This window comes from Mus pahari, chromosome 15, assembly GCF_900095145.1.
Source record: "Mus pahari chromosome 15, PAHARI_EIJ_v1.1, whole genome shotgun sequence".
Classification (NCBI taxonomy): Eukaryota; Metazoa; Chordata; class Mammalia; order Rodentia; family Muridae; genus Mus; species Mus pahari.
This window is the reverse complement of record NC_034604.1, coordinates 77,710,883-77,734,979: the sequence shown is the minus strand read 5'-3', so window position 1 is coordinate 77,734,979 and position 24,097 is coordinate 77,710,883. Positions and strand designations below refer to the sequence as shown.

The following is a 24,097-nucleotide window of genomic DNA, read 5'->3' as shown; positions in this document are numbered from 1 at the left end:
TCCATGTTCATGTGTGTGTGTGTATGTATAGTTAGTCTTGTTAGTGTTTACAAAACATGCCACTTGACCACAGCACAATACAAGTTCTCTTCAGAAGGAGAAAAAAATTAAAAAACAAAACAAAAAATACAACAGGACATACCTTAAGGAAAAGAAATGTGTGGCTTTAATTTTTCTTAGAAAATCCTAAGCAGAGGTCACCGCAATAGTGGTTTCTACCCAGCATTGAGAACAGAATATGTAAGTCTATATTGCAGACACATATCCAGAACACAATAAAGGGAAAATATTTTCCAAATTCATTTATGCAGTCAGAATATCTCTGATATCAAACTCAAAAAAATTAAACAAAAACAAACACAGAGATAAATGTTTCATGGATGTAATGAAATAAATCCTATGTAAAATGAAATCCAGACTGTAAAACAGACAGTGGGAGAATAAAGAATAGTAAGTCATAGCCACAGGGTTATCCCAGAAGCATAGGCCATTGGGATATTAGACACTCAACGCATTACCACAGTCAAGGAATAAAGACACAAGTTTACCTGACAAAGTCAGCTATGGTGGTTTGAATAAGAATGTCCCCCATAAGGTGATCACCTGAATGCTTAGTCACTCACCAGGGAGCGGCACTATTTGAGGAGGATTAGCCTTGTTGGAGGAAGTGTGTCACTGGGGTGGGCTTTAAGAGAGGTCTGGTCTGCCTCTGTCTCTGCCAATCAGGAGTTAGTGTTCTCAGCTACTGCTCCAGCACCTGCCTGCATGGCTCCACGGCCTCCACCGGGATGAGGCTGAACTAAAACCACTGAAACCGTAAACCGAGGTTTATTCTTATAAGAGTTGTTGTGGGGCTGGTGAGATGGCTCAGTGGGTAAGAGCACCCGACTGCTCTTCCAAAGGTCCGGAGTTCAAATCCCAGCAACACATGGTTGCTCATAACCATCCGTAACAAGATCTGACGCCCTCTTCTGGAGTGTCTGAAGACAGCTACAGTGTACTTATGTATAATAAATAAATCTTAAAAAAAAAAAAAAAGTTCAACTTGATACGTAGGTTATTGGATGAAAATTTAAAAAAAAAAAAAAAGAGTTGTTGTGGTCATGATGTGTATTCAGAGCAGTGGAACAGTGTCTCAAACTATAGCTAACCATGTTTTTAAAACACCTTCTCATAAAACAACATAATAAACCGACTCCTTATAGCTTATGGCTATATCCATTGGTCAATGCAGCTCTCACCTGTCATCCGGGAAGCTGACAGGTGTTTAAGGTCAAGGTACAGAGAATAAGAGAACAAAGAATGCTCAGCCATGAAGGCTACATTCATACCGTAGCCCCATCCTTCCAAGGCTCTGGATCTTATAGAAGAGAGCAGAGTGTGGGAGCCAGAGGCAGCAGATAACTACAGGAAACAGTGCCCTCTGGACACAGCAGATCCGCTGCACACATAAACTCACAGGGCTGCAATAGCATTCGCAAGACCCGTGCAAGAGCAGAGCAGACCAAGCTCAGCATGGAGAGGGGATCTGCGAAAGACATGCCACTCCTAGCCACGGAGCTATTGGTGGTTGTTAGCTGGGAGAGAGAGAGAGTTTTCCCTTAGAGTGTAGACCCTAGTAAGTCAACCAACACCCTAATATTTGGGCAGCACAGATGGATCTTGGGGATTTGGGGACATCTTTTAAGAAAGGGACATTAGTAAATGGGGGAGGATGCTGTGGATCTAGGAAGAGCCCCAGAGTGAACAAGATCAAAGCGTACTAGATGAAACTCTCCAAGAACTAGTAAAGGTAATTTAAAAGAAAACAATCTTCCCAGAAAAGTTAAACCATAAGTTATGTTCTTTGATACAGTTGTGCTGCTGGAACAACATAACCCAGAGAGAGTGGGCCTTATTTCTGCAGTTCTTTTCTGCCCCAGTGCTTTAGACGCGGTGTGTATATGATCACAACTGAGTCAGCACCATCACCAGATTCCAGTCAGGGCAAATCTGAGGCCCTGCCTCAACCTTCCATGACTGTTCTTTAGCATCGCCTAACCCAAGCCCCATTCTGAAGTCATGCTTGCTCCTTCCACTCACAGTGTACACATTCAAAGTGCACCAAGTATTTGTATTTATTTATTTAATCTAAGTACACTGTAGCTGTCTTCAGACACACCAGAAGAGGATGTCAGATCAAATTATGGATGGTTGTGAACCACCATGTGGTTGCTGGGAACTCAGGACCTTCGGAAGAGCAGTCGGTGCTCTTACCCACTGAGCCATCTCTCCAGCCCAAGTATTTGTTTTTGTCTTGTCTTAAATGGATCTTCACTAAGGCATGCTCTATTAAAAATTTCATCTTCTAAACACTGTGGTCAAACCATAATTTGTATTAGAAAATAAGACAGACTACCACAAATATGCTTTATTTTAACTTTCTTTCAATAAAAACAAAGTTGTAAAAAACAAACAGCTTACTAATAACAAGATTCCCTACTGCTAACTCAGTATTTATTGCTTCTTAAACCAATGGTTTATTGTTGCTTCACTGAGGTAAAAGTCCAGGCTGAGAATGAAGTATTCATCAGTATCTTCAATCCACCCCAGGTCTGCACGCACTCCTCCTTCAGTGTCCATGTACTCGAAAGAGAAAGCTCGCTGCAGGAAATCAAAGAGGCAGCTAGAAGACCTCAGGCACACTGGAGAACTCACACCCCAGATGGGCTTCTCCTGCTCATTCAGCAGGGTCATATCCACTACAAGGCAACTCTGTAATTCACAAAGAAGATTCACAAATTTTAGGGTAAAGGCTCAGTTCCACAGGAACTGTGACTGTCAAGCAGACTGCAAGACCCTCTCCTGCACACCTTGTGACTACATTTTATCCCACAGTTACTCAGTCAGTCTCCTCACCTCTGCATATGACTGTCAGTGTGAAGCAGAAGATAGAGGCAACTGACCTTCCACAAAGGAGAGAGTCCTTTGTTCCTCTTTCCATCGTGTGTTACCCAGCCCTGGAAAGCAGTTTCTCAATGCCTTCCACTCTTGTCAACCAGTTCCCTTGAGTCCAGCTCTCCCACCCTTGCTCATGGTTTTCTTTGCTATGCACTGCTATAGGTACTAGGCTCACTGACCACCTGCCCCCCCCCACCTCCTTACCCATCTCCTGAGTGGTATGAATGAGAATGGCCCCATAGGATCGGATGCTTAGATGCTTGGTCCCCAGTTAGTAGAACTGGTTGGGAACTATTAGGAGGCGTGGCCTTGGAGGAGGTGGGCTTTGTGGTTTCAAAAGCCTATCAAACCTAGTACCTCCCTCTCTGTCTCTGGTCTCTGTCTTTGTCTCCCCCTCGGTCCCCTCTGCCTGTTCCCTGAATGCACACTCTCAGATACTGCTCACTGATACAGGCAGTCTGCTTTTCTACCAATGATGGTGATGGACTAACCATCTAGAATTATAAATAAGCCCACAATTAAAAGAGTTGCCTTGGTCATGGTGTCTCTTCACCACAGTAGAACCATAACTAAGGCAAAATATTAAACACTTGGTGAAAATCTCACTTCACAAACACCACAATCCTTTTAAGGGGGGTTATATCTATGTATCAACAGGCAAATTTTCTTTTTAATCATACAGTTACTTGAAAAAAAATAAAACTGTTTTTACCTCAATACAGCCATTTAAAAGATCACTACTCCATTCAAGGCCAACTTTTCCAACAAGAGGTAGGTGTTCTCTGTTATTTTTTAAGTTTATCACCATGAACTTCACATATCCATTCTCAATGCCCGCTGAAACAAAAGGTTAGTTTATTATATTTTAATACAGGACAGGAAAAAGGCAGGCTACTCCCAGAGGGATGTCACATACTGCAAAGTTCTACTCACTGATGACACAGTATATTCTATCATGAAGCCTGAGTCGTGAACCTGTGACTGGAAAATGGGTGTGGGTTCTAGAGAAATTGGCAAATGAATCAGAATATGGCTAAGGAAGTATATGCCCTGTCACTGCTAGAAAGGGTACACCCCAATGACCTGAAGGCTTCCCCATATTCCCACCTCTTATGTAGGGACCACAACCTCTTAACCGTGCCAAGCTGAAAACCAAGACTTATAAAGCACAGAGGCCCATGCTCATAAATGAGGAAAAGGCCCTGTAAATGTTTTCCAAAAAGTCTGAGTCCAAAATGTACTAGCCCAAAGCTGGGCACTAGGCACTTGGCCGCCACACAAGGCAGTGTGTGTACAGCTCTACAAAGCTTCTGGTAACAAACAGAGCCTGCAAAACCTCCCAGTTCCTATAAACACACACCTTGCCAGGTTACTTCACACACCATGAAGATGCTGCAGTATCATCGTTTGTATACAATGACTTCAGAGTCAGAGAAATGCATGCAGGGAGGTGAACCTCATTTCTGCAAAAGCAGAAGGGAAAAGCAAATGCTCTTGTGTTGCACTTTAGCCATTTCATGGTGAAGCTGGCAGTTTAGTAACATGGGACCCCTATTTGGATTTGAGTTGGGTTTTTTTATTTATTTTCTTTTATATTTTTATATTCTCTTCATTTACATTTCAAATGCTATCCCCAAATCCCCCTATACCCTCCACCCACCTGGATTTGAGTTTTATACACACACAAACACACACATGTATCACTATACTTGGCAGACTAGTTGTATTCCTGACACAGTCCCCTCTAACCTCAGAACCCCCTCAGCCATCCACCCCATACATGGCTGCCCACACTCCCATCTCTAATACTATATTTCCCTATCCTAATAACAATCACATTTGAACGGTTTCTATTCAAGTGTATTCCCAATGTATCCAAGAATAAAGACCAGAAAGATCAATCTGCTTTTAGATTCATGCCAATAGGACAAAATTATGTCCTTTAATAACCTTTTAGAGTGAACATAAAATCATTGTGTGGATAATGAATATATGAGCTGCCAATAAAAACAGAACCATCCTCACTACTTTTTTTCTTAGTTAGGATTTCTAGGGCTGTGAAGAAACGCCATGACCATTGCAACCCATCACTAACCCAGCAGCATTACTAACTACTTTCAAATGAAACCAAGGCTTCCCTGGGTGTCTCCTATAGGCACACTGCTTCAGGGAGGGCACGTCAGCTCCAGCCTCCCTGGCCATAGCAGCAGCTTCTGAATGGGAAGCCCACCTTCTTCTCCGTGTAACAAAGCTGCTCCTCCTCTCCTCTCCCTCAGATGAGATGGATGGTTGATGAGACCAGGCCAACAAGACTCCCCAAAAATTCTGAAGGTTTTAGAAGGTCCCACAAGAGAATAAACCCAGGATTCTTTCCATCAAGGAAACAAACAAAGCTGGCAGTTCACATATTTTATATTTAAACACTACTAGTCAATACCCAAGAATGAACTATTAATATCTACAACTGTACGGCTCAAGCCAGAACATAACACTGAGCAGAAGAACCAGAGTACAGGAAAAGACCAGAAGCAAAAAGCAGAAACTGTGAGCCCATTGATTTATACAATGCACTAAATGTGAAACCAATGTGTGTGTGGGGGGGGCAATAAAAAGGACCAGACACACGAGTCTGGCAGATCTCAGAAATCAGAACAGAAGTCACTGTGAGTAGCTGTGTCAGCCACACCCTGTATTTGCCACATTTGCCAGCTGTAACTGATATGCCAACAATTTAGTCTTTTAGAACTTTACCATCCACTTGTATCAGTCAGCACTTTGCAATCTACCTTTGCCTTTCATTCCTAAACCTCTACTACACTCTGGCACTTCATTACATACAAAGTCTTTCTGTTAGAAGATCTGTCTTGTCAAAACCAACACATTAATGACACATTTTCAGCTATAATCAGGGTTCATTTCGGTGTTCAAAACCAGTGTTGACCAGGCCACACATACTAGAAGGGGCAATCAGTAACAGTTAGACCCTAATGATCAAACAAGCCTGGTCAGAACCGCTCTTCAGTAATGTTCCTCACTCCCTGTTAAGTAAACACCCCAAGGCACACGCATAGTTTTTCTAGACTTTTTTCCCTTCCTAGCAAATAAAAAAGTTTGATTTTCCAAACCCCCAAAAAAGAGAAGAAATACCTAAGCTGGCATGGAACACAGTAGGATCAGGAATGGTCCCTCCTGGTCCTTTTTGTTACGAGGTTGTACCACAAAAAGACAAGTTTCACTCTGTACCAGCTGACACAGTGACATGACAGTGACAGTCAAACCTGCTGTCAGTCAGTATGTGATGTCCTATTAACTAGGCCCACATAGAAAGACACACAGACATGTAGCAGGACAATCAATTGCAGGTTAAAGGGAATAATAATGTGTACTTACCATTGGTTAGTTCAATAGTGTGGAGCTTGCTATGCTTAAGGGTTCCAGCTAGCATCTCCCTACCTCTCCATTTCTATTTTCAATGGCATAGGTCCAATTCCATATCATCCTAGTCCCCCTGAGTATAATTTTTCTGGACAAGTTTTCCCTCAGAAGGGAAAATAATACCCAGGTATAGTCCTCTTCTGCTCCTGCTTATGATATTTTTATATGTTCACAACTGCAAAAAGTCAATATGGTGGGGCAGCAGGGTAAGAGAAGTAACACTTGGCAATCAACAATCCTCTTCATGGGGATGCGCAATGGGTCATGGCACAGCAACCAAGGAGATGGACTGAGACTCTCAGAAATGTGAAAGGAACCTCAGGGGTCAACCTGGGGCTTGACGGCCAGGGAAGAAAGCTGACAAGTCAGGACAGGAGACACTCCGGCCAGACACAGCAATGTGCTTGCATCAAAGCACCTCTGAACAATCCAACACTTTTATATGGTAGATTGTGGATTTTGTAGCTTTTAATAAAACCTTGTAATACTATAAAAAAAATTACATAGCACAGTTGATGTTTTTTACAAAATTTTTTTTGACAAATTCTTAAGGGGCGCCGATAGAGAAGCTGATTTGTGGCAATGAAAGAGACAAGAGGAAAATGGCTAAATAAAGGTCTCAAGCAGGCGAGAGTGGCTATATATAGGAGCAGAAACTGGAAAGTTCATTTTGGAAAGAAGTAGGACATACATCGTTTCCTCTGAAACAGAAAAGGTAAGAGAAAGGCTGAGGCAGACAAGTGAAGGTGTGCTAGCAGAGGGGTGCAGGATGCTCAGGAGGGCACAGGGGTCAGTGTGGGGGAGGGAGATGCTGAACCCTGTATGAAAACCTTATTCAAAACAAAGGGAAACTAGAAACTGACTCAAAGATTCCTGATCGCAACTGTGTCACAGTCCTGGGGGAGAGGCTAAGTCAAGGCCAATGCTACAGAGAAAGTGTGAGCAATAAGGAGTGTCGTGCGATCCAAGGCAAGAGAAGCTCTAAGTCCAACACACTGGACATCAACAAGTAAACTCACACCATGGAGAAAAATTACAAATTTTATACTTGAGTCTCTAAAATATTTTTAGATAGGACATCCTGTCACCATAACTGCCTTATAAAATATCTTACTATCTAAAATATCATATTGAAACAAATTTCCTTGATAACAAATAGGGTTTAAAGAACTTAAGTCACCAGAAAGAGCAAATGAAAGGCTGGAGTTAAATCTGGACCAGCAGCTAAAGCAGACCTCGGAACTGGTGCTCATTACCAGCATCATGGGTGTGGCTGCCAGGTCTTTGGGGGATACATCCTGTGCTTAATGCTCTTAATGCCATTTTGATCTTATTGGTAATTTTGCAACAGGCCATACACACTGAAGAGCTGTGCTCAATAGCTAGTGTCTGCCTCCTCTGGGTGAGCTCTCCCATAAGCCAATCACTCGCAAAGCTCACATCTCATTCGTCATTAGAAGTACAGAACAGGAAAAATGTACTGTGTGCTCCTGATGAAGACGCCATAGTGCAGTGCCCACTCTAAGCTTTCTAAATAATCGCCACCCAGAAAAGACAACACTGCTTCCAGTACCTCACATGTCATGATAAAAATGCTTACTGAGTACAACTTGACCTAGAAATATAGCAAGCAATTAATATCAGGGACAGGAGATAAAAAAAAAAAACCTACCTATTTTTAGGATCATAGCCACAAAAATAAGATAATATGATATATGCACAAGATCTACAAAGGAAAAACACTTCAAAAGAATTCACTCTTAGCTGTTGTGGAGTCTACTCTTGGTACAAGAAAAAAAGAGAATTTGTAATTTTGATAACCTCTTTGAATTCTCTAAAGTTGTCTGTGGTGTTTAATGTAAATGTCACAATAACTATGTAAATACTTAACAAAAAGAAAGAAAAAGCAAACACTATTTCAAAGAGTTTATTCATTCATAACAGCAACACCGAAAACAGTGTTCTAAATGAGAGATAATCAAGGGATCAGTAGAAAACCGTTTTCCAGTAAGGTGGTGTGATGGATCGTGGGGTAAAATGAAAGGAGCTTGACGCCCCTGTGAAGGATTTTTTTTTAAGATTTATTTATTATTATATGTATATAGTGTAGCTGTCTTCAGAGGGTGTCAGATATCATTATGGATGGCTGTGAGCCACCATCTGGTTGCTGGGATTTGAACTCAAGACCTTCTACATTATCAATAGGCCAATAAGGAAAACTAACAGTGATAGTTAAAGCATTCCCCTAGGGTCTGAGAAAAAGACAAGGGGACTTCTCATTGCAGACTTAAAGGAGTGTGTGCTGGAGTCTGGGATAATGCAGTAAGAAATTAAACATTAAACATACTGGAGTCTATCAATGTAACTAATATGTGAAACAATGGTTTAAGAAAAGGGTTCATTTTGACTAATAATGTTGAAGGTTCCAATTGGCCCATGGGAAGGTAGCGCATCCTAACAGAAGCACATAGCACAGAAAAACTACTCATGGCCAGAAGGGGGACAGATGGCTATCGCATTATACCAAGGACATATCTATAGTGGATGCAAGACCTCCCACTGGATCCACTTCTGTCATGATCTACATCAACAGCCTAATCAAGCTAACATATAGGGATTATACCAGATCCAATCTATAGCTAAAAGTACCCTCACTAATGATATCCATGCAGAGGCTGCAAACACTCAGAAAGAATACCACCGAATGAGGCCAAAGGCCTGGGCAACAAGAATCACTTGTTGTCTATGGAGATTCACAATGCTACAGCTATTCTGGCAGACAGTGGGCAATTTTCATTGACTATGTTTGTTCTCAGACAACTCCATAAATGTCTATAGTACATTGTTCTCACCACCATCCTTCCCATATTTCCCTCTCTGGTCCCATTTCCCCTTCCTCCTTGTGTCTTTGTTTTGTTATCCACCAGGACCAAACATGTCTCTATAGATTTCCAACTATGCATTAGAGCCTGCTGGGCTCAGGAGTGGGTAGACTATCCTCACTCAGAATCCATCACAAGTCAATAGTTCAGCATAGAGGGGCAGCATGGAGGACCTCAAGCTCCTCTGCAATGTCCACCGTGGCCAAGGTGTTGTCAAGGTCCAGTGCTGGCTGCTATGTGAGGGCTGCTCTGTACGGGCTGCTCTGAGACATTTACCGGAGCAATCAGAGTGGCTCTACTGTAGACTAGTCTTTGGGCAATAATACCATGTTGATGTGTGGTCGTCAGCTGTAGCTAAAGGTGTGGGTTAGTTCTGTATTACCTTCTCAGTTTTATTACAGACCTTAAAAATGCTCTAAAAAGTGAAGCATACTTTCTTAAAAATCAAAGTCTGGGACAGCTGTGCTATTAAAATCACTTCTCTCTTCTTTCCCCTAACTACTCCTCTCAATACTGATAAAAGACTGAATATACCATACTGTGCAAAACCTTTCTCCTTCTGCTTCTGAAAATTGGTAATAATTAGCTTGATATGAGGATCAAATAAGTATACATTCCTTTATCCTCTGCATTGGTGGCTGCCTCTGGCAGAAGGAAAAGCAGAGAACAGTAGCAAGGGTCACACAAGGGCCTCAAATGTCATGGTAACAGTATATTTCTTAAATTGTCCTGACTCCCTGATTATTATATTATCTAAAGCTTGGACCACTTCATGTAAGTTTCTAGTAACTCATTAAATTTACATACCCAACTTCTGCACCTATCCCTCTATGCATTTTTCCAAAAGGACTTGCTCATTTACATAGTTACCTACCTACCTAGCTGTCCACTGTGCTGGTGAAAATAGAGCCTTAGGGCTTATCCTAGGCAAGTGCTCTACCACTAAGCAACATCCTAACCCCTTCAAAGGTTCCAAATGTTGCAGTTGATTTGTGGATGAACACATGATCTTTACTCAAAGAGAGAATACCAGAAATGGCCATACAAAATGACCACACTCAGGCTGTTATCTAGATACTGAACGGGCTACATCAAGACTGCCTCATATTTCTCCTTTGCCTCATTTTGCCCCATTTTCTCCTATTCAGAGAGCTATGGGAACCACCCTCTGAGCATGCAGTGTGTTTAAGTACTTGGCTCAGCAAGCTCTGGCCTCACCGCTTATTTGCAAGAAAATCTTGTCTATTCCTGTGCCTGATTCATCCTTAAATCCAACACTATGTTAATGCGAGACCTGACAAGTTGGCCTTGATGATTTAACCCCATGCTATTTCACTGAGGCTGTCAGGCCAGGTTTCTCATGTCTCACTAAGGACAAACGAGGAGTAACCTAAATTCTAGGGACATGATGAAAAAAACATGTCATCCTTGGTAGGGACAAAGTTTCAATAGGGATAAAGTTCTGTCATCTCAAACTTCAATGACATAGCTGAAATTTACTAAATATACCACGCGGTACCAAGTGTCCCTCCTTTAATTTAATTTTCCTGATACAATGGAAACTGTAATCTGGAGTTGTGAACTAAAATAAACTCTTTCTCCTCTAAAAAAAACAAGAGAGAGAGAGAGAGAGAGAGAGAGAGAGAGAGAGAGAGAGAGAGAGAGAGAGAGAGATTGATTTTCAAAGGACACTCATACTTGTGAAAACGCTATGCACCCTGATGGCAACAGCTCCCTCTGCTGACTCTTCAAAAGGCAAACTATCTAATTCCACATTTCCCCACACTAACTTCAGCTCCTGCAGGTTGTAACAACCTCATTACTGATAGGGCTTAGTCACCCTGTATGGAGCTAGACTGAATGTTACTGTAGCATATCAGCACAACAGACTCACACCTAGGAAACCAATAACTTTCCTCCCCACCTCCTCTCCACCCACATACACAGAGAGAAGCAGACCCTAAACTGCATACTATTAAAATGCAAACAGACACCAGTGGTTATGTAGCCACATGTTTGCTCCCTCTGGGATGATGCAGGCTCAAGTACAGATGGGAACTTCACCTCTGCACCTGTGCACATTTGTGGTAGCCTTATGGAATCAAGAAAGTGATTAGCTAATAACTGCAGATTCCACATCAGGAACACATAATGTCATGAGTAAGAAGAGCAGCTAGATTAAGTACCCATAGATGTATGTGATCACTAGCAACTCCAGCCTAATCAGGTATAGCCAGTGCATAAATGAGAAAGCTATATGTGCTGCACTTGTTTAAAATAATGGAAAGTGGGAGCCCTCTCCTTTGCAACTCATCATGAGTATTCCCCCAGACAGTCCTAGTTCCTAGTCGACTGACTATAATCAGCAGTAGCCAGACACATGTAAGGGCATCACAAATAAGAAAAAGGAATTATAAACAGATTCTGTAATAGAGGCAATATTGGACCTCTCTGTATTAATACTATCACATTTCTAAAGCTGTAAAAATTTAAAATGCAATTAATGTTACAGAAACAAATGTTATAAAATGATTGGTCATCTGTATAAGCCTGATGTTTTCCTTCCTGTGAGAAAGTGAGATGAAAGAGACCCACAGGAACTACATGCAGATTGTGAAGAAACTGTACATGGAAAGAAGCAGTGATGACTCTGTGGGGCTGCCTCCTTCCAAAGAGCAAGACATATGTGAAGCAGTTAACGGGCTCTACCCATCTGTAGGCTGTAAGAAAAAAGAAAATGAGAAAGCCAGAGCACAACCAGAGTGGCTGCACTGGATCTGCAAGGCTGCCTGAGAAACAAGCTTGATGGCATTTGGGGGCCTGCCTGGAAGGCAGAATTTTCCTCCATAGAATGTTCCTGAAACCCTTGCTACCCTACTGCTGTGGTCTAGCATTGTCATTAAACTGCAGCATCACCCTCTTTGGTAGCAAGTCATTCCTCTTCTTCCTGAGATATGAGAAGCACCCCTTACAAGGCACCAGTCTCAATCACTCAAATTGGACTCAAACATATAGGGCGGATGATTATGATCATCCCAATAGATGCAAAAACTAACAGCCTTTAAGTAAAAAAAAAGAAATAACTGGACAAAGCACACATCAACATGACAGACCCAACCTCTAACCACAACCATGTTCATTCACTCTCTCGGCTCCAACTCAATATAGTACTCAAAGTATTAGTCACACAGTAATAAGAGAAAAGGGATTCAAATACAAAAGGGGGGCAGTTAATGTATCTCCTTTGCAGATGATTATATCTAAAGTCTGATTTGGACAAGGATCATTAGTAGCAATCAAGCCCACCTGGTGCAAGAGGATTATGGGCAATCATGTTTGAAAAAAGCATGCCTTAGCTGTGAAGAAGTAGAATAACCCTCCTAGCATTACTAGCAGGACCACCTGACATAGCATCTTGAAGTTACATTTTCCCTATAAAATACACTCACCAACAATGTTAAACTTGCACTCAAGCATATGTACCCTAGGTGTTAAGACATCATAAAACACTCCCAAAGCACAGGGCAGGGCGTGCATTCTTGAGTTTGCCCAGCCTTTTTTCTAGTTTTGAAAACATGGCAAATGGCAAGCTCTGAGGCAGTGCAAACATGAGTAAAACTGGATTCTAGCTGTGACATTCACCCTGTGACCACATTTATCAAATTCCTGGGAATCGAAGGGGAGATTTGGAAGTAAATATCAGAAAAGATGAGCTGACCGAGCCTCCCTCTAGAGGTTGCAGAGAGTGAAAGAGACTGTCTGTACTTCACAAGTCTCGTGCAACGAGTAGGGTCAGGGAACATAGCAGGACTGGCAGATTATAAACTGGAAGGATAATTCTTAACCTGGAACAAGTTGGCTTAGCTTTCTTTACCTTTCCTGGAGAAGAGATTGTGGAAGGTGCTACACAGGAAGTAAGTCCTACTGCCATGAATGTCGATATGCAGCTGATAGCCCTCGTGTCCAGAAATGCTCATCACTTCTGGGTCGTCATGCACAAATGCAGTATAGGGAGGCAATGCATAGGGACTGAAAGGCAAAACAAAATGTGGACAAATCTGTCAAAACCACAGGTAAAATATTTGGCTAGAAAATACTATTAAGGCGTGGTGGCGCATGCCTTTTATCCCAGTACTCTGGAGGCAGAGGCAGGCGGATTTCTGAGTTCAAGGCTAGCCTGGTCTACAAAGTGAGTTCCAGGACAGCCAGGGCTATACAGAGAAACCCTGTCTCGAAAAAAAACAAAAAAGAAAATACTACTAAAACTTATCTATCCAAAACACTACTTCCCACAAATGACATGAATCCCTCACCAACTTCGACAAAAACTGGTACATAGGCAGAGTTCCATGGGTAACCAAAGACCACCACAGTGACTATGAGATTGACCCTGAGACAGTAGTTCTCTACAAAGAACACTGTCTTCAGTAGCCCAAAACAGGGGCACCCATCAAGAGATGAATCAACACAAAACTACACAGCAGAGACTAAGGCAAAACTCCAGCTAAAGGGTGAGGTGCCCCAGAGGGGATAAGAACTCCACAGGAAGACTAACAGAGTCAACTAACCTTAACACTTGAACATCTCAGGGACTGAGCCACCAATCAAAGAGTACGTACAGACTGGACCTAGGCCTCCCTGCACATATGTAGCAAATGTGCAGCTTGGTCTGCATGTGGATCTGTAATGGGGGAAGGCTACCCCAAAAGCTGTTGCCTGTCTGTGGGCTTATGTTCTTCTAGCTGGGCTGCCTTGTCTGGCCTCAGTGCCAGGGTAGGGGAATACTTATATATGGGGGCCCCCACCTCTTCAGAAAAAGGGAGGGGAGATGGGGGAAATAACTGTGGGAGGAGGTGGTTGGGAGGGGGACAGTGGTTGGGATAGAAAGTGAACAAGTAAAAATAAATAAACAATAAATAAATCAATTGTTTCAGTAAGAAAAGCCTCACCATGGAAGGCAACATACTTGAAGGAAACATCCAGGAGCTTTTCAGATATTAACAAAAATGACTAAGGCAGGGACAAGGACAAAGGGAAAAGCTGTGGGGAGCCTAAAAACATGCTAATATATTAGAAGACACCCACAGGAACAGAGTCAACCAGAGGGCCAAAGGTCTGCACTTTTCAAAGTTCAAAACTTCACATGAAATATGAGAACTTCAAATATGAAGAGTGTCACCATGCTAATAGAACAAATCACCCCCAACTCTATAATAATATTCTACCAGGAATGAAATCCTTAAACTAGAATAAATCAAGCAAATACATATTCATAAATAATGTAATTATTTAGCAATGGTTAAGATTATATCTGTTAAAAAACAAAAAAAAACAACAAAAAACAAAACAAAAGAAGAAAAAGATTATATCTGTTGTCTTGTACCTACTGGCTATAAAATGCTTTTTGGCTATAGAGATAATATTAAGATGGAACTGACTTCTAACCCTATACCAACCACACAAAAATAAAATTCACCCACATACAGATACATACATAGTGTCTGAGCCCAATGTGCTTCTCTCCACAAGGAAATGGAAATGAAGATTTGCCATGATAAAAGCTATTCCACCATTCTTCTGAAAATTTAAAAGAACATAATTTTTAATAGCAGTATTTTAATTTTTCAGATGTTCAACATGAAAATCCCAGCTTAAAGATACACGCATCATTACTGAGTATAAGAACTGGACCATCCCTCACCCAATGCAAAACATGCAGTTCCAAGAACTAATGTCCTAGCACTTGTGAAATAGCAAAATGCTCTATTCTCCACAATGATTGGCATGTTACTATATGAATATATACACGTGTATATACATATGCACACATAAGTAGTTTGTGTGTGTGTGTGCGGATGTAATGTGTGTGTGTGCATGGGGGAGAGGGGGAGAGAGAGAGAGAGAGAGAGAGAGAGAGAGAGAGAGAGAGAGAGAGAGAGAGAGAGAGCTTGATAGAGGTGGGGCAGACGAATTCAGGCTATCTCACCCTTTTTTGAAAGATGTGGACCCTACAGATGTCTGATAAATTTCAAACACTGAGCATTACACAAGATAATGTTTCCCCTAGTTAGCTTCAGCTATCGACATCCCAACAGAGGGACTGCCTGGATCTGCCTGGCCTGTGAGCCTGTCAGTGGGACATTTTCTTGATTGGTAATTGATGGGGGAGGGTCTAGAATCCCTTGACTTGAGGTTCTGGACAGTCTATGCTGGCTAGCTGAGCAGCAAGCAGCCTTCCTCCACAGTTCAGGCCATCGAGTTGTAGGTGACCTGGCTTCCTGCCCTACCTTTGCTCAGCGATGTACTGTGGCCTGGAAAGGTCCTGAGGTCTAAGATGTGTTTGGTCCTGGTGCTTTTCACAGCCACAGAGATCACAATGCTTGCTTGCAGATCACTGCACGGTTTGGAAGACGCAGTGGAAAGGACTAGACTTTGGCTTCTTCACTTTGGCCACCAGGTTAAATGGCAGAAGTATGACTGTAGGGAACTGATGCTGACAACCACAGCCACCCCTGAAGGTGCTACTCTCCAAGCAAATCAGACCAGCCAGGATGAACCAGTGCTGCTTCACCCAAGTCACACACGCAGAGAGTAAAAAAGGAAAGAAATGACTACCACATGCTACAAAGGACAAAAAGATGGTGCTGCAGAAAACAGTCGCTGTACATAGGAGTACACAACTACTCTCAACCAATCTGTGAAATGCTCTCATAAAAGAGTCAAGAGCCAAAGTCACAATGCTAAATGTGGATGCAGATGTACACCACACTGCCCTGCTGGTCATTGACTATACAGAATATAATTTTTTTTGGAATATAACCTTCTTTTGAATGACTGGTCCGGGTCTAAGTCTATGTGACTCCCAAAACAAAGACTATTGGGGCTCCCTTTGGTTGCCTCTCAAATGTTGAAGGTAAATCCCCATTGCTGAAGACACTGCGTACCTAGAACACACAGCTCGGATGGGCTCAAATGATTTATACTGGATCTGTTCTGAAAGCCTCTTTCCTGTGGTTTATCTTCTGTGGTATCAGAAAATACTATACAAACTGCCAAGGAAGAGATGCTATGCCTATAAACCACAACAATGGCCAGCACAGTAAGATATCTTTAAAGGTACACACATGGGATGCTCACATGCTGGGTGGCAACTGTAACTGAACTTAGAGCAGACTCCACAAGAGGAAAATCACCCTAAGGCCAGAAACCTAGCCAACTTCCTAGGACTAGTGAGGTCTTGGACCTACTGGAATCTACTTGGAATCTACTGCTATCACTTTGCTAAAACTTCCTTACTGTATTCTATCTAAATCTTATCCTTAAACCACAATAAGCACAGCTACTATCAAAGAAGCCTCTCTTTACAGCAAATGTAGACAGAAATCTGGAACTGGACACAATCAGGGAAATCAACAGGTTGCTTGGAGCTCAGCCCCAATGGATTCATCTACATGATGAATCTAGCATCTACAGCTCAGGGAACACTGCAGAAGAGGAGGCATAAAGATTCTATGTCAGAACACCAGGAAATCTGCTGTCAAACAGGCTTAGAAATGGCTGCATAAACAAGACCAAACAACAAGACCAACAGAAATGCTAACATGAAAGTGGGAAATTGTCCTGGGGTTCTATGACTAGACAAAGAACCATAAACAATTAATTAATGTGTGCTGTGAGATGGAGAATTATACCTTTCCCAGGGTTGAGCCCCTTCATTGGATATCCAATAATTATATACATACCAACAACAAGTGAACTCAGTGGGCTGTATTACATGCTTGTGCATACACATAGACATGTGCATACACAACTTTAATAGTAATAGGAGGTGTCAGGTTGAGAGTGGCAGGGGGCAAGAGAGGAAGGAGGGACTGGATCTGGGAGGGCTGCGAGAGGCATGTGCTCCCGAAGGATAGACCCTGTGTCTCACTCCACAAGGCACAAAGTTTCTTAGCAACCTTCACTATTAGAGACTCTGGAAGAAGATTTGAAAGGAACAGTAGCTCATAAGCTGACTGGGAGGGAAAGTGGCAAGGTACCCTGACATTAAAGAAAGACACTGGGTAGAAACTGAAAGGTATAAGGCGCCTGCCATCCATATCAGCAGGGAACACAACAACACAGAAAGACACAGCTACTGAACTGTTCCAGGAGTCTACATTCAGTCTGATATGCAGTGTGCAAACATGGGGCTGTGAAGGGGAAATGACAATATGAACTCCATCTTACCTGCCACAGCCCCACCAGGAGGCCAGGATTTACACAGAAAAGCTGAACATGTCTGTCGCAGCCAATCATAGTAGTCTTGCTTAAATTACTCAAATCATACTTTTCAATTAAAGACAGCCATCGTGGACTTTGGACAGCATGCCAAGAGAGAAGAGAAAGATGTTAACTTTCCAATGTCTTGTTGTCAAGTCACATTAGCATAACTAAAAATGCTTTTGAAGGGCAATTTATACACACTAAAATGTTCAAACCAAGTGGAATGATTATAAATTCTATAAACACAAAATTTATAACCCTTCAACGGATTTTCTTCCCCTTCCTCTGAGAGCAAATGTAGCTTTCTTTCCAATGTTTGTAAAGCTGAGAGACAGTGAGAACTGGAAATATTAGAAAATAATTTAAGTCAGAATCATGAGTGTTGTCGTGCCCAAGAGTAAATACTGTATAGGAGACACCTTCACCATGTTCCAGAAAGGCTTGGAAGAAGCCATGCAGAGGGCACATTAGCTAGATGTACAAGGCATGGCAGACAACACATGCAGAGGTTGCTCAAGAAAGGAGAAAGGAGATGAGATCTGTGGTCAGCCCCAGAGTCCCTCAGGTGCTAGGACACTGGATCTAGTCCACTCTGGACAGTGGGGGATAAGCCTCCAGGTATCAAGTAAAACACAGCAGGGCCACCTAAGGCGCTGCAGCTCTCATGCGACAGGATCCTCAGAACCAGTCAGAAGGAACTTTTATGCTGACAATGGTGAGGTGACAGAGCTGGTTGTTGAGAAGTTTAAGACATATTATTAACTAAAAATAGACTCAGCACCTACAGGACATGCCTGGGCAACGATGAGCACAGGGCCAATCAATGGCACAAGTATAACCTCAAGAAAACCCAACAGGAAACCATAGCTCCAACTGACAATGACTTCACAACCATCCCAGACTGGGTCCCAACATATGAGGATGCCCGCTCAAACTCGATGAGAGCACGTCTAACAGACACTCAGTAGCTGACAGTCTCTGTCACTATCGTGGCTAACAAGGAAAGAGGGAGCTGGGTAGGCCTCTTTGCTTCATCGTCAATGTACCAAAGCTGCAAACACGTTCTTATTATGTTGGTTATGGAAATATTAAACAGGCTCTGGGGACACACACCCTACAGCAATGAGAGCCTGAGGCTGAAACAACGATCCCCACAAACATGGACAGCACGGGGTGCATGGACTAATAATAACATGTCAGAAATGCAATAAGGGCCGGGCCTGGTGGCGCAGGCCTTTAATCCCAGCACTCGGGAGGCAGAGGCAGGCGGATTTCTGAGTTCGAGGCCAGCCTCGTCTACAAAGTGAGTTNCAGGACAGCCAGGGCTATACAGAGAAACCCTGTCTCAAAAAACCAAAAAAAAAAAAAGAAAGAAAGAAATGCAATAAGGGCTTAAGTAAGCTTCTGTCCGTGACAAAGATGCAGGTGAGGGTCTCCCCTCAGGATGAAATCCACAGCCCACAGACTCCAGGGGAAGGTTCCTGAAACAAACTTTCAGTCTGTTTATCACTGCTAGTCAAAGACTGCTCCACAGCTTAAATGAAAATAAGTTACACTGTACGAATTTTCCTCGGTGAATTTCAGCTTTCCATTACCATGTTGTATCCAGTATTCTTGTGGCAATTTCTGGGAACACACATACTTAAAGTGAGCTCTACATTTCAACATAACACATCTTTAACCAGTCTTTCAAGATTGTTTAATTAGTGTTAACTAATCAGTGCCTGTATCTATAAACAATAGTCATGACATACCATATAAATACCACCCTGTCAAAACAGTGCATTTGGCTTCTCCTACTGTACACAACTATAGTAGAAAGCCTTGGTGTTCATCATTTCAGATACAAATTTCAGATTTACCCAAATGAAAATCACTTAAAGTAACAGTCAAAATATACTTAGTGTCTTAGTCAGGGTTTCTATTCCTGCACAAACATGACCAAGAAGCAAGTTGGGGAGGAAAGGGATTATTGGCTTACACTTCCACACTGCTGTTCATCACCAAAGGAAGTCAGGACTGGAACTCAAGCAGGTCAGGAAGCAGGAGCTGATGCAGAGGTCATGGAGGGATGTTTCTTACTGGCTTGCTTCCCCTGGCTTGCTCAGCCTGCTCTCTTATAGAACTAAGACTACCAGCCCAGAGATGGCACCACCCACAAGGGGACCTTACAGCTGGATCTCGTGGAGGCATTTCCCCAGCTGAAGCTCCTTTCTCTCTTAACTCCAGCCTGTGTCAATTTGACACAAAACTAGCCAGTACACTTAGTAATCTAGTCTGGGAAAATAATCACAAAAATATCTGACAGTTGTATTTAGGAAGTATTATAACTAGTGTATAATTAAGAATATGCTACTTTTTCTTATTATATATACAGCATTCTGCCTGCATGTATGCCTGCAAGCCAGAAGAGGGAAACAGAACTCATTTATAGATGGTTATGAGCCACCATCAGGTTGCTGGGAATTGAACTCAGAATGTCTGGAAGAGCAGAAGATGCTCTTAACCTGAGTCACCTCTCCAGCACCAAGAATATGCTAACTATATATCATTGGTTAAAATAGTAGAAACAGGTAGAAAATCCACAAATCATCTAACAAAGTATTAACAGAGTATCAGTATTACTGTTATAAGTTTCAAGAAATTTAGAGCTAAGTGTGACACACCCACAATCTTTTGGAGCAATGCAGGACAGGGAGGTCTCTAAGATACAATCAAATTAATAAAATACGCCACCTAACAGTGGGGTTCCAGGAATCCTCGCCAACAAGCTACTCAATCAGAACTTACCAAATTGTGTCAGGGCCATAATACTGCTCCATAAAAACTGGTATGGTGCCATACAATTCCAGGGTGGACAATGTGTCTAAATGTGGCCATTTTTTGTCATGCCAAAAAACAGTGACAGAGGTATCATTTAAGGAAAGGTCAGAGTGCTTCATGGTGTGTTCTTTCCCACTGGCCTCTCTTAAGATAACTGTCCAACCTAAGCCAGATGTTCTAGAGAAAGAAAGGAATAGCTGAAAATTCGGCAACACAACAGCAACTTCACATCATTCACATAAAAATACAACAGCAACTTCACACGTCATTCCCATAATAAAGTCAAAATCCTCAGCCTACCTCTGACATTTTCATTTTACCCACAGTGCTTTCCGAACCTTCTCACCTCCCAGGAAACTATCCCTAAAGATCTCTATGACTAGCAGTTCATACGTGATGGCACGTCAACACTCTGGCATTACTCAAGATCATGGAAGACACCAAAACACACAATAAAGAACTATCAAAAACAGTTCCCTCTGATCTAAAGTGTTCATGCAGTCTAGGAGTGTAGCTTATGGTATCCATATGTAAGGCCCTAGTTTTAGTTTCACTCCTGAGACCAGCAAAACTGAATAAAAAAACCTGTGCATTCTCTGAATACACCTTGAGATAACATCTGGTTAGAAACTGGAAGCTTTTGTGGTTCTGTCCAAGAGCCACTGAGGTGAGTGTTCAAGGAGCCTGCATACCTGAGGGTCTCTTTGGTTTTCCAAAGAAGACCTGTGTAGTGGTTGACAGGACCAAGATCGTGGGTGAGGGCTGCTTGCACGGATGAGATCTGCTTTGTAATATATTCTTTCTTCCAGTATCCATCTTCTTTATCCCAAACTGACAGTAAGCTCACACTCCTGGCTGTTTCCTCCACTGAAGTAGCGTTCCAATGTGATCTTTTTGATGTAAATGCAGCTGAATACTTCCTGGCCCAAATAAGACTGTAAGAAAAAGATAGAACATCAGTGTGGAGGCTACAGCAGCAATATTACTTTAGAGATTGATAATTTATAATTTTCAAGTAGTCCAATTCCATGAATGTATGTTTTTATATTGTTTTATGTGTTAGTCTGAAACAAGATGTTTTAGATCCCTATTCTCAAACACCCAGAGTCAGGTCAAATTAAGAGTCCCATGTTACTTAGGCTCAGCCCATACTGTCTTTCTGCAAGATAACTAAGTAGGAGTTTAATTGTAGAAAAATCACAAGTTTATATAGTGTGCATCTGGTTTATTGTGGGTATGTGCATTCATAAAACCACAAGACAAAATTCATATTTTTAAATTTTTAACAATGTACGTGCACTAATGTCAGAAAGGAAAAATACTGCAAGTCATTAAAAAATAAGAGCAACAGTCAATTAAGTTTTCTTAAGCACACATCTTTCAATTATTAAGAAATTCACATACATTAATTCATTTAGTTAACCCCAAGTAGACAACGGAGTTAGTTAGTTTTTATTCCCCATTATATAGATGCCTAGACTGGTCCATTCAAATATGCATATACACACTAGCTGATGTAGATGAAACATATACCCTCTAGTGTAAGAAGCGCCCTTCCTAATCAGAGCGGACACTCATGCTTTCCGGATGGGGAGGACAGTGGAGGACAGCCTCGGTGAGGGCCGAGGATTCACTGTGGGCTCCTCACTTAAAGCAAACACAGAGCATCAGAGACGCATTAAGCCACGCCCATACTGGTTTGATCACTATGTAACTAACGTAGTAATTACCATTACTACGACCTGAGGAAACTGAAAACAGAGGATTTACTGTGGGCTCCTCACTTAAAGCAAACACAGAGCATCAGAGATGCATTAAGCCACGCCCATACTGGTTTGATCACTATGTAACTAACGTAGTAATTACCATTACTAAGACCTGAGGAAACTGAAAACAGGTTCTAGCACTAAGATACAGTCTTTCACAGCGCGAATCAAATTCACAAACTGGATTTACATTTTTCTAAGTGTGAAAAATTTGACAAGGGTTCCCCACCACCACCACTTCTCTATGATCTGCAGAGAACAGGCCATGTGCCCAGAAAACCGGGACTTGGTGAAAGGCTCTGTGAATGGATGAGTCTATCAAGCCCAGGACACCTGATCAGACTACAGTTTTACTCTAGAGACCAATAGTAACAGGCGTTTGTTTGTTTGTTTGTTTGTTTGTTTGTTTGTTTTTCGAGACAGGGTTTCTCTGTGCAGTCCTGGCTGTCCTGGAACTCACTCTGTAGACCAGGCTGGCCTCGAACTCAGAAATCCACCTGCCTCTGCCTCCCGAGTGCTGGGATTACAGGCGTGTGCCACCACGCCCAGCAGTAATAGGCTTTATCTTTAGTACATGCAAAGAATATTCTTTCTTACATTCATAAATGCAAATTTGTCTAGAAATAGTACTAAAATTAATTGTTACTTTTAAAAAATGGCTAAAATGCCTATTCACTTTCACATATAATAAACGACACAGGATTCTCCTTACTTGTCACCCGCCAAATGATAAAAGCGTCTGCTCACACATGCAATGCACACCAAGGTCACCACATCCAAGTAAGAAAGTATCTTCACTAAGACTTCAGAGGGCATTCTGAGGGAGAGAAAAATTAAAAGAGTTAACCAATATCGAATCTATAAATACCCAGAATACAACTGGCTACACATCCTAAAGAGAGGGCTTCAGACATTCATCTCACTTAATAGGCAAACTGTTCTCTCATCCTCGATTAATTTCTTGATTGTAATTTTCTGGTTATTACAGTTCTCATTGCATGTAGACCAATTAAGAGAGCAAAAGGCATAGAGAACTCCTCTCAGCATGTCAACCACATCTGCCCACTATGAATCAACAGGCAGAGCTTCAATGCCTCCATCATGAACATGTGTTACCCTCTGCTGAAATGCAGGAACTGGAGGATGGGGGACACAGTATGCACCCTAGGGTAAAATGTCTCTTCATTGAAAAGAAAACCAATGATGCAAGACTCAGAGGATGGTATCACAACACCCATTTATAGGCATCTTAGCATCAGTTCACAAAAAAGAAGATTCTATGGATTTTGGTTCTAAAGGTCTCAGTAGAGAACTCACAGAGACAGAGTTCCAAATTACTCAACTGTAAGACCCCACAGAACTGTTCATTTTCGGAAGAATCGTGACCTTCTTTTGGCTTTCCAGTCTACTGAGAAGTGAGTAATTAATAAGCACAACTTAATAAATGGAAAAATGCAACATACTTGTCACCTTTAGAAATTTAGTCTCATAAGGATAATAGTGACAAGCTCATGACTCCTGTCAAACTCTGTGTTGTACATTCTTCCTACGCAATCCTATTCTTAGAAGCTCAAAAGCAACTTGGTATAGGCTCCACTACAATTTTCTCTAAAAACCCAATGCTTAGCGCACCACTCCATGAGAAGCAGGATATTTACCTGTCCAGAGATATAGAACTGCTGGAGGAAAGCATCTCACTGTGCTGGTCTTGCCTGGCATACTGCTTCCTGTCAGATGAGCCCCTAGCAAAGTTAACTCTACGACTAAAAGGGAGAAATTAAAGTTACAAAATGAGGCAAATTATACTTCCCTTCTCCAAAAATTCTGAAGGACCAATAAACTGTAAAGATTATGCAACAAAAAACTTCATCTCTGAAAATAAAGAGAGAAGGGGAAAGGAAAGGAAAGGAAAGGAAAGGAAAGGAAAGGAAAGGAAAGGAAAGGAAAGGAAAGGAAAGGAAAGGAAAGGAAAGGAAAGGAAAGGAA

At 41.9% G+C, this 24,097-nt stretch overlaps 1 protein-coding gene across 2 annotated transcripts in view; it reads right to left on the bottom strand.

Annotated features, from left to right (window-relative positions):
* Window positions 1-2,395: 2,395 nt before the first annotated feature.
* The window catches only part of Fbxo15 (F-box protein 15), a 44,923-nt gene continuing 23,221 nt past the window's right edge, over window positions 2,396-24,097 (bottom strand). Inside the window, exons 2-10 of one of the 2 annotated variants that reach the window (XM_029546983.1) lie at window positions 23,770-23,874; window positions 22,824-22,928; window positions 21,038-21,280; window positions 20,313-20,522; window positions 17,487-17,613; window positions 14,752-14,834; window positions 13,132-13,286; window positions 3,653-3,777; window positions 2,396-2,754 (exon numbers count right to left, since the gene is read on the bottom strand). In XM_029546983.1, coding sequence (XP_029402843.1) covers window positions 2,497-2,754; window positions 3,653-3,777; window positions 13,132-13,286; window positions 14,752-14,834; window positions 17,487-17,613; window positions 20,313-20,522; window positions 21,038-21,280; window positions 22,824-22,928; window positions 23,770-23,874 — 1,411 coding nt within the window. In that variant the 3' untranslated portion in view covers window positions 2,396-2,496. The remainder of the gene's footprint in view (window positions 2,755-3,652; window positions 3,778-13,131; window positions 13,287-14,751; window positions 14,835-17,486; window positions 17,614-20,312; window positions 20,523-21,037; window positions 21,281-22,823; window positions 22,929-23,769; window positions 23,875-24,097) is intronic. The other variant, XM_021214788.1, reaches the window with a different exon arrangement.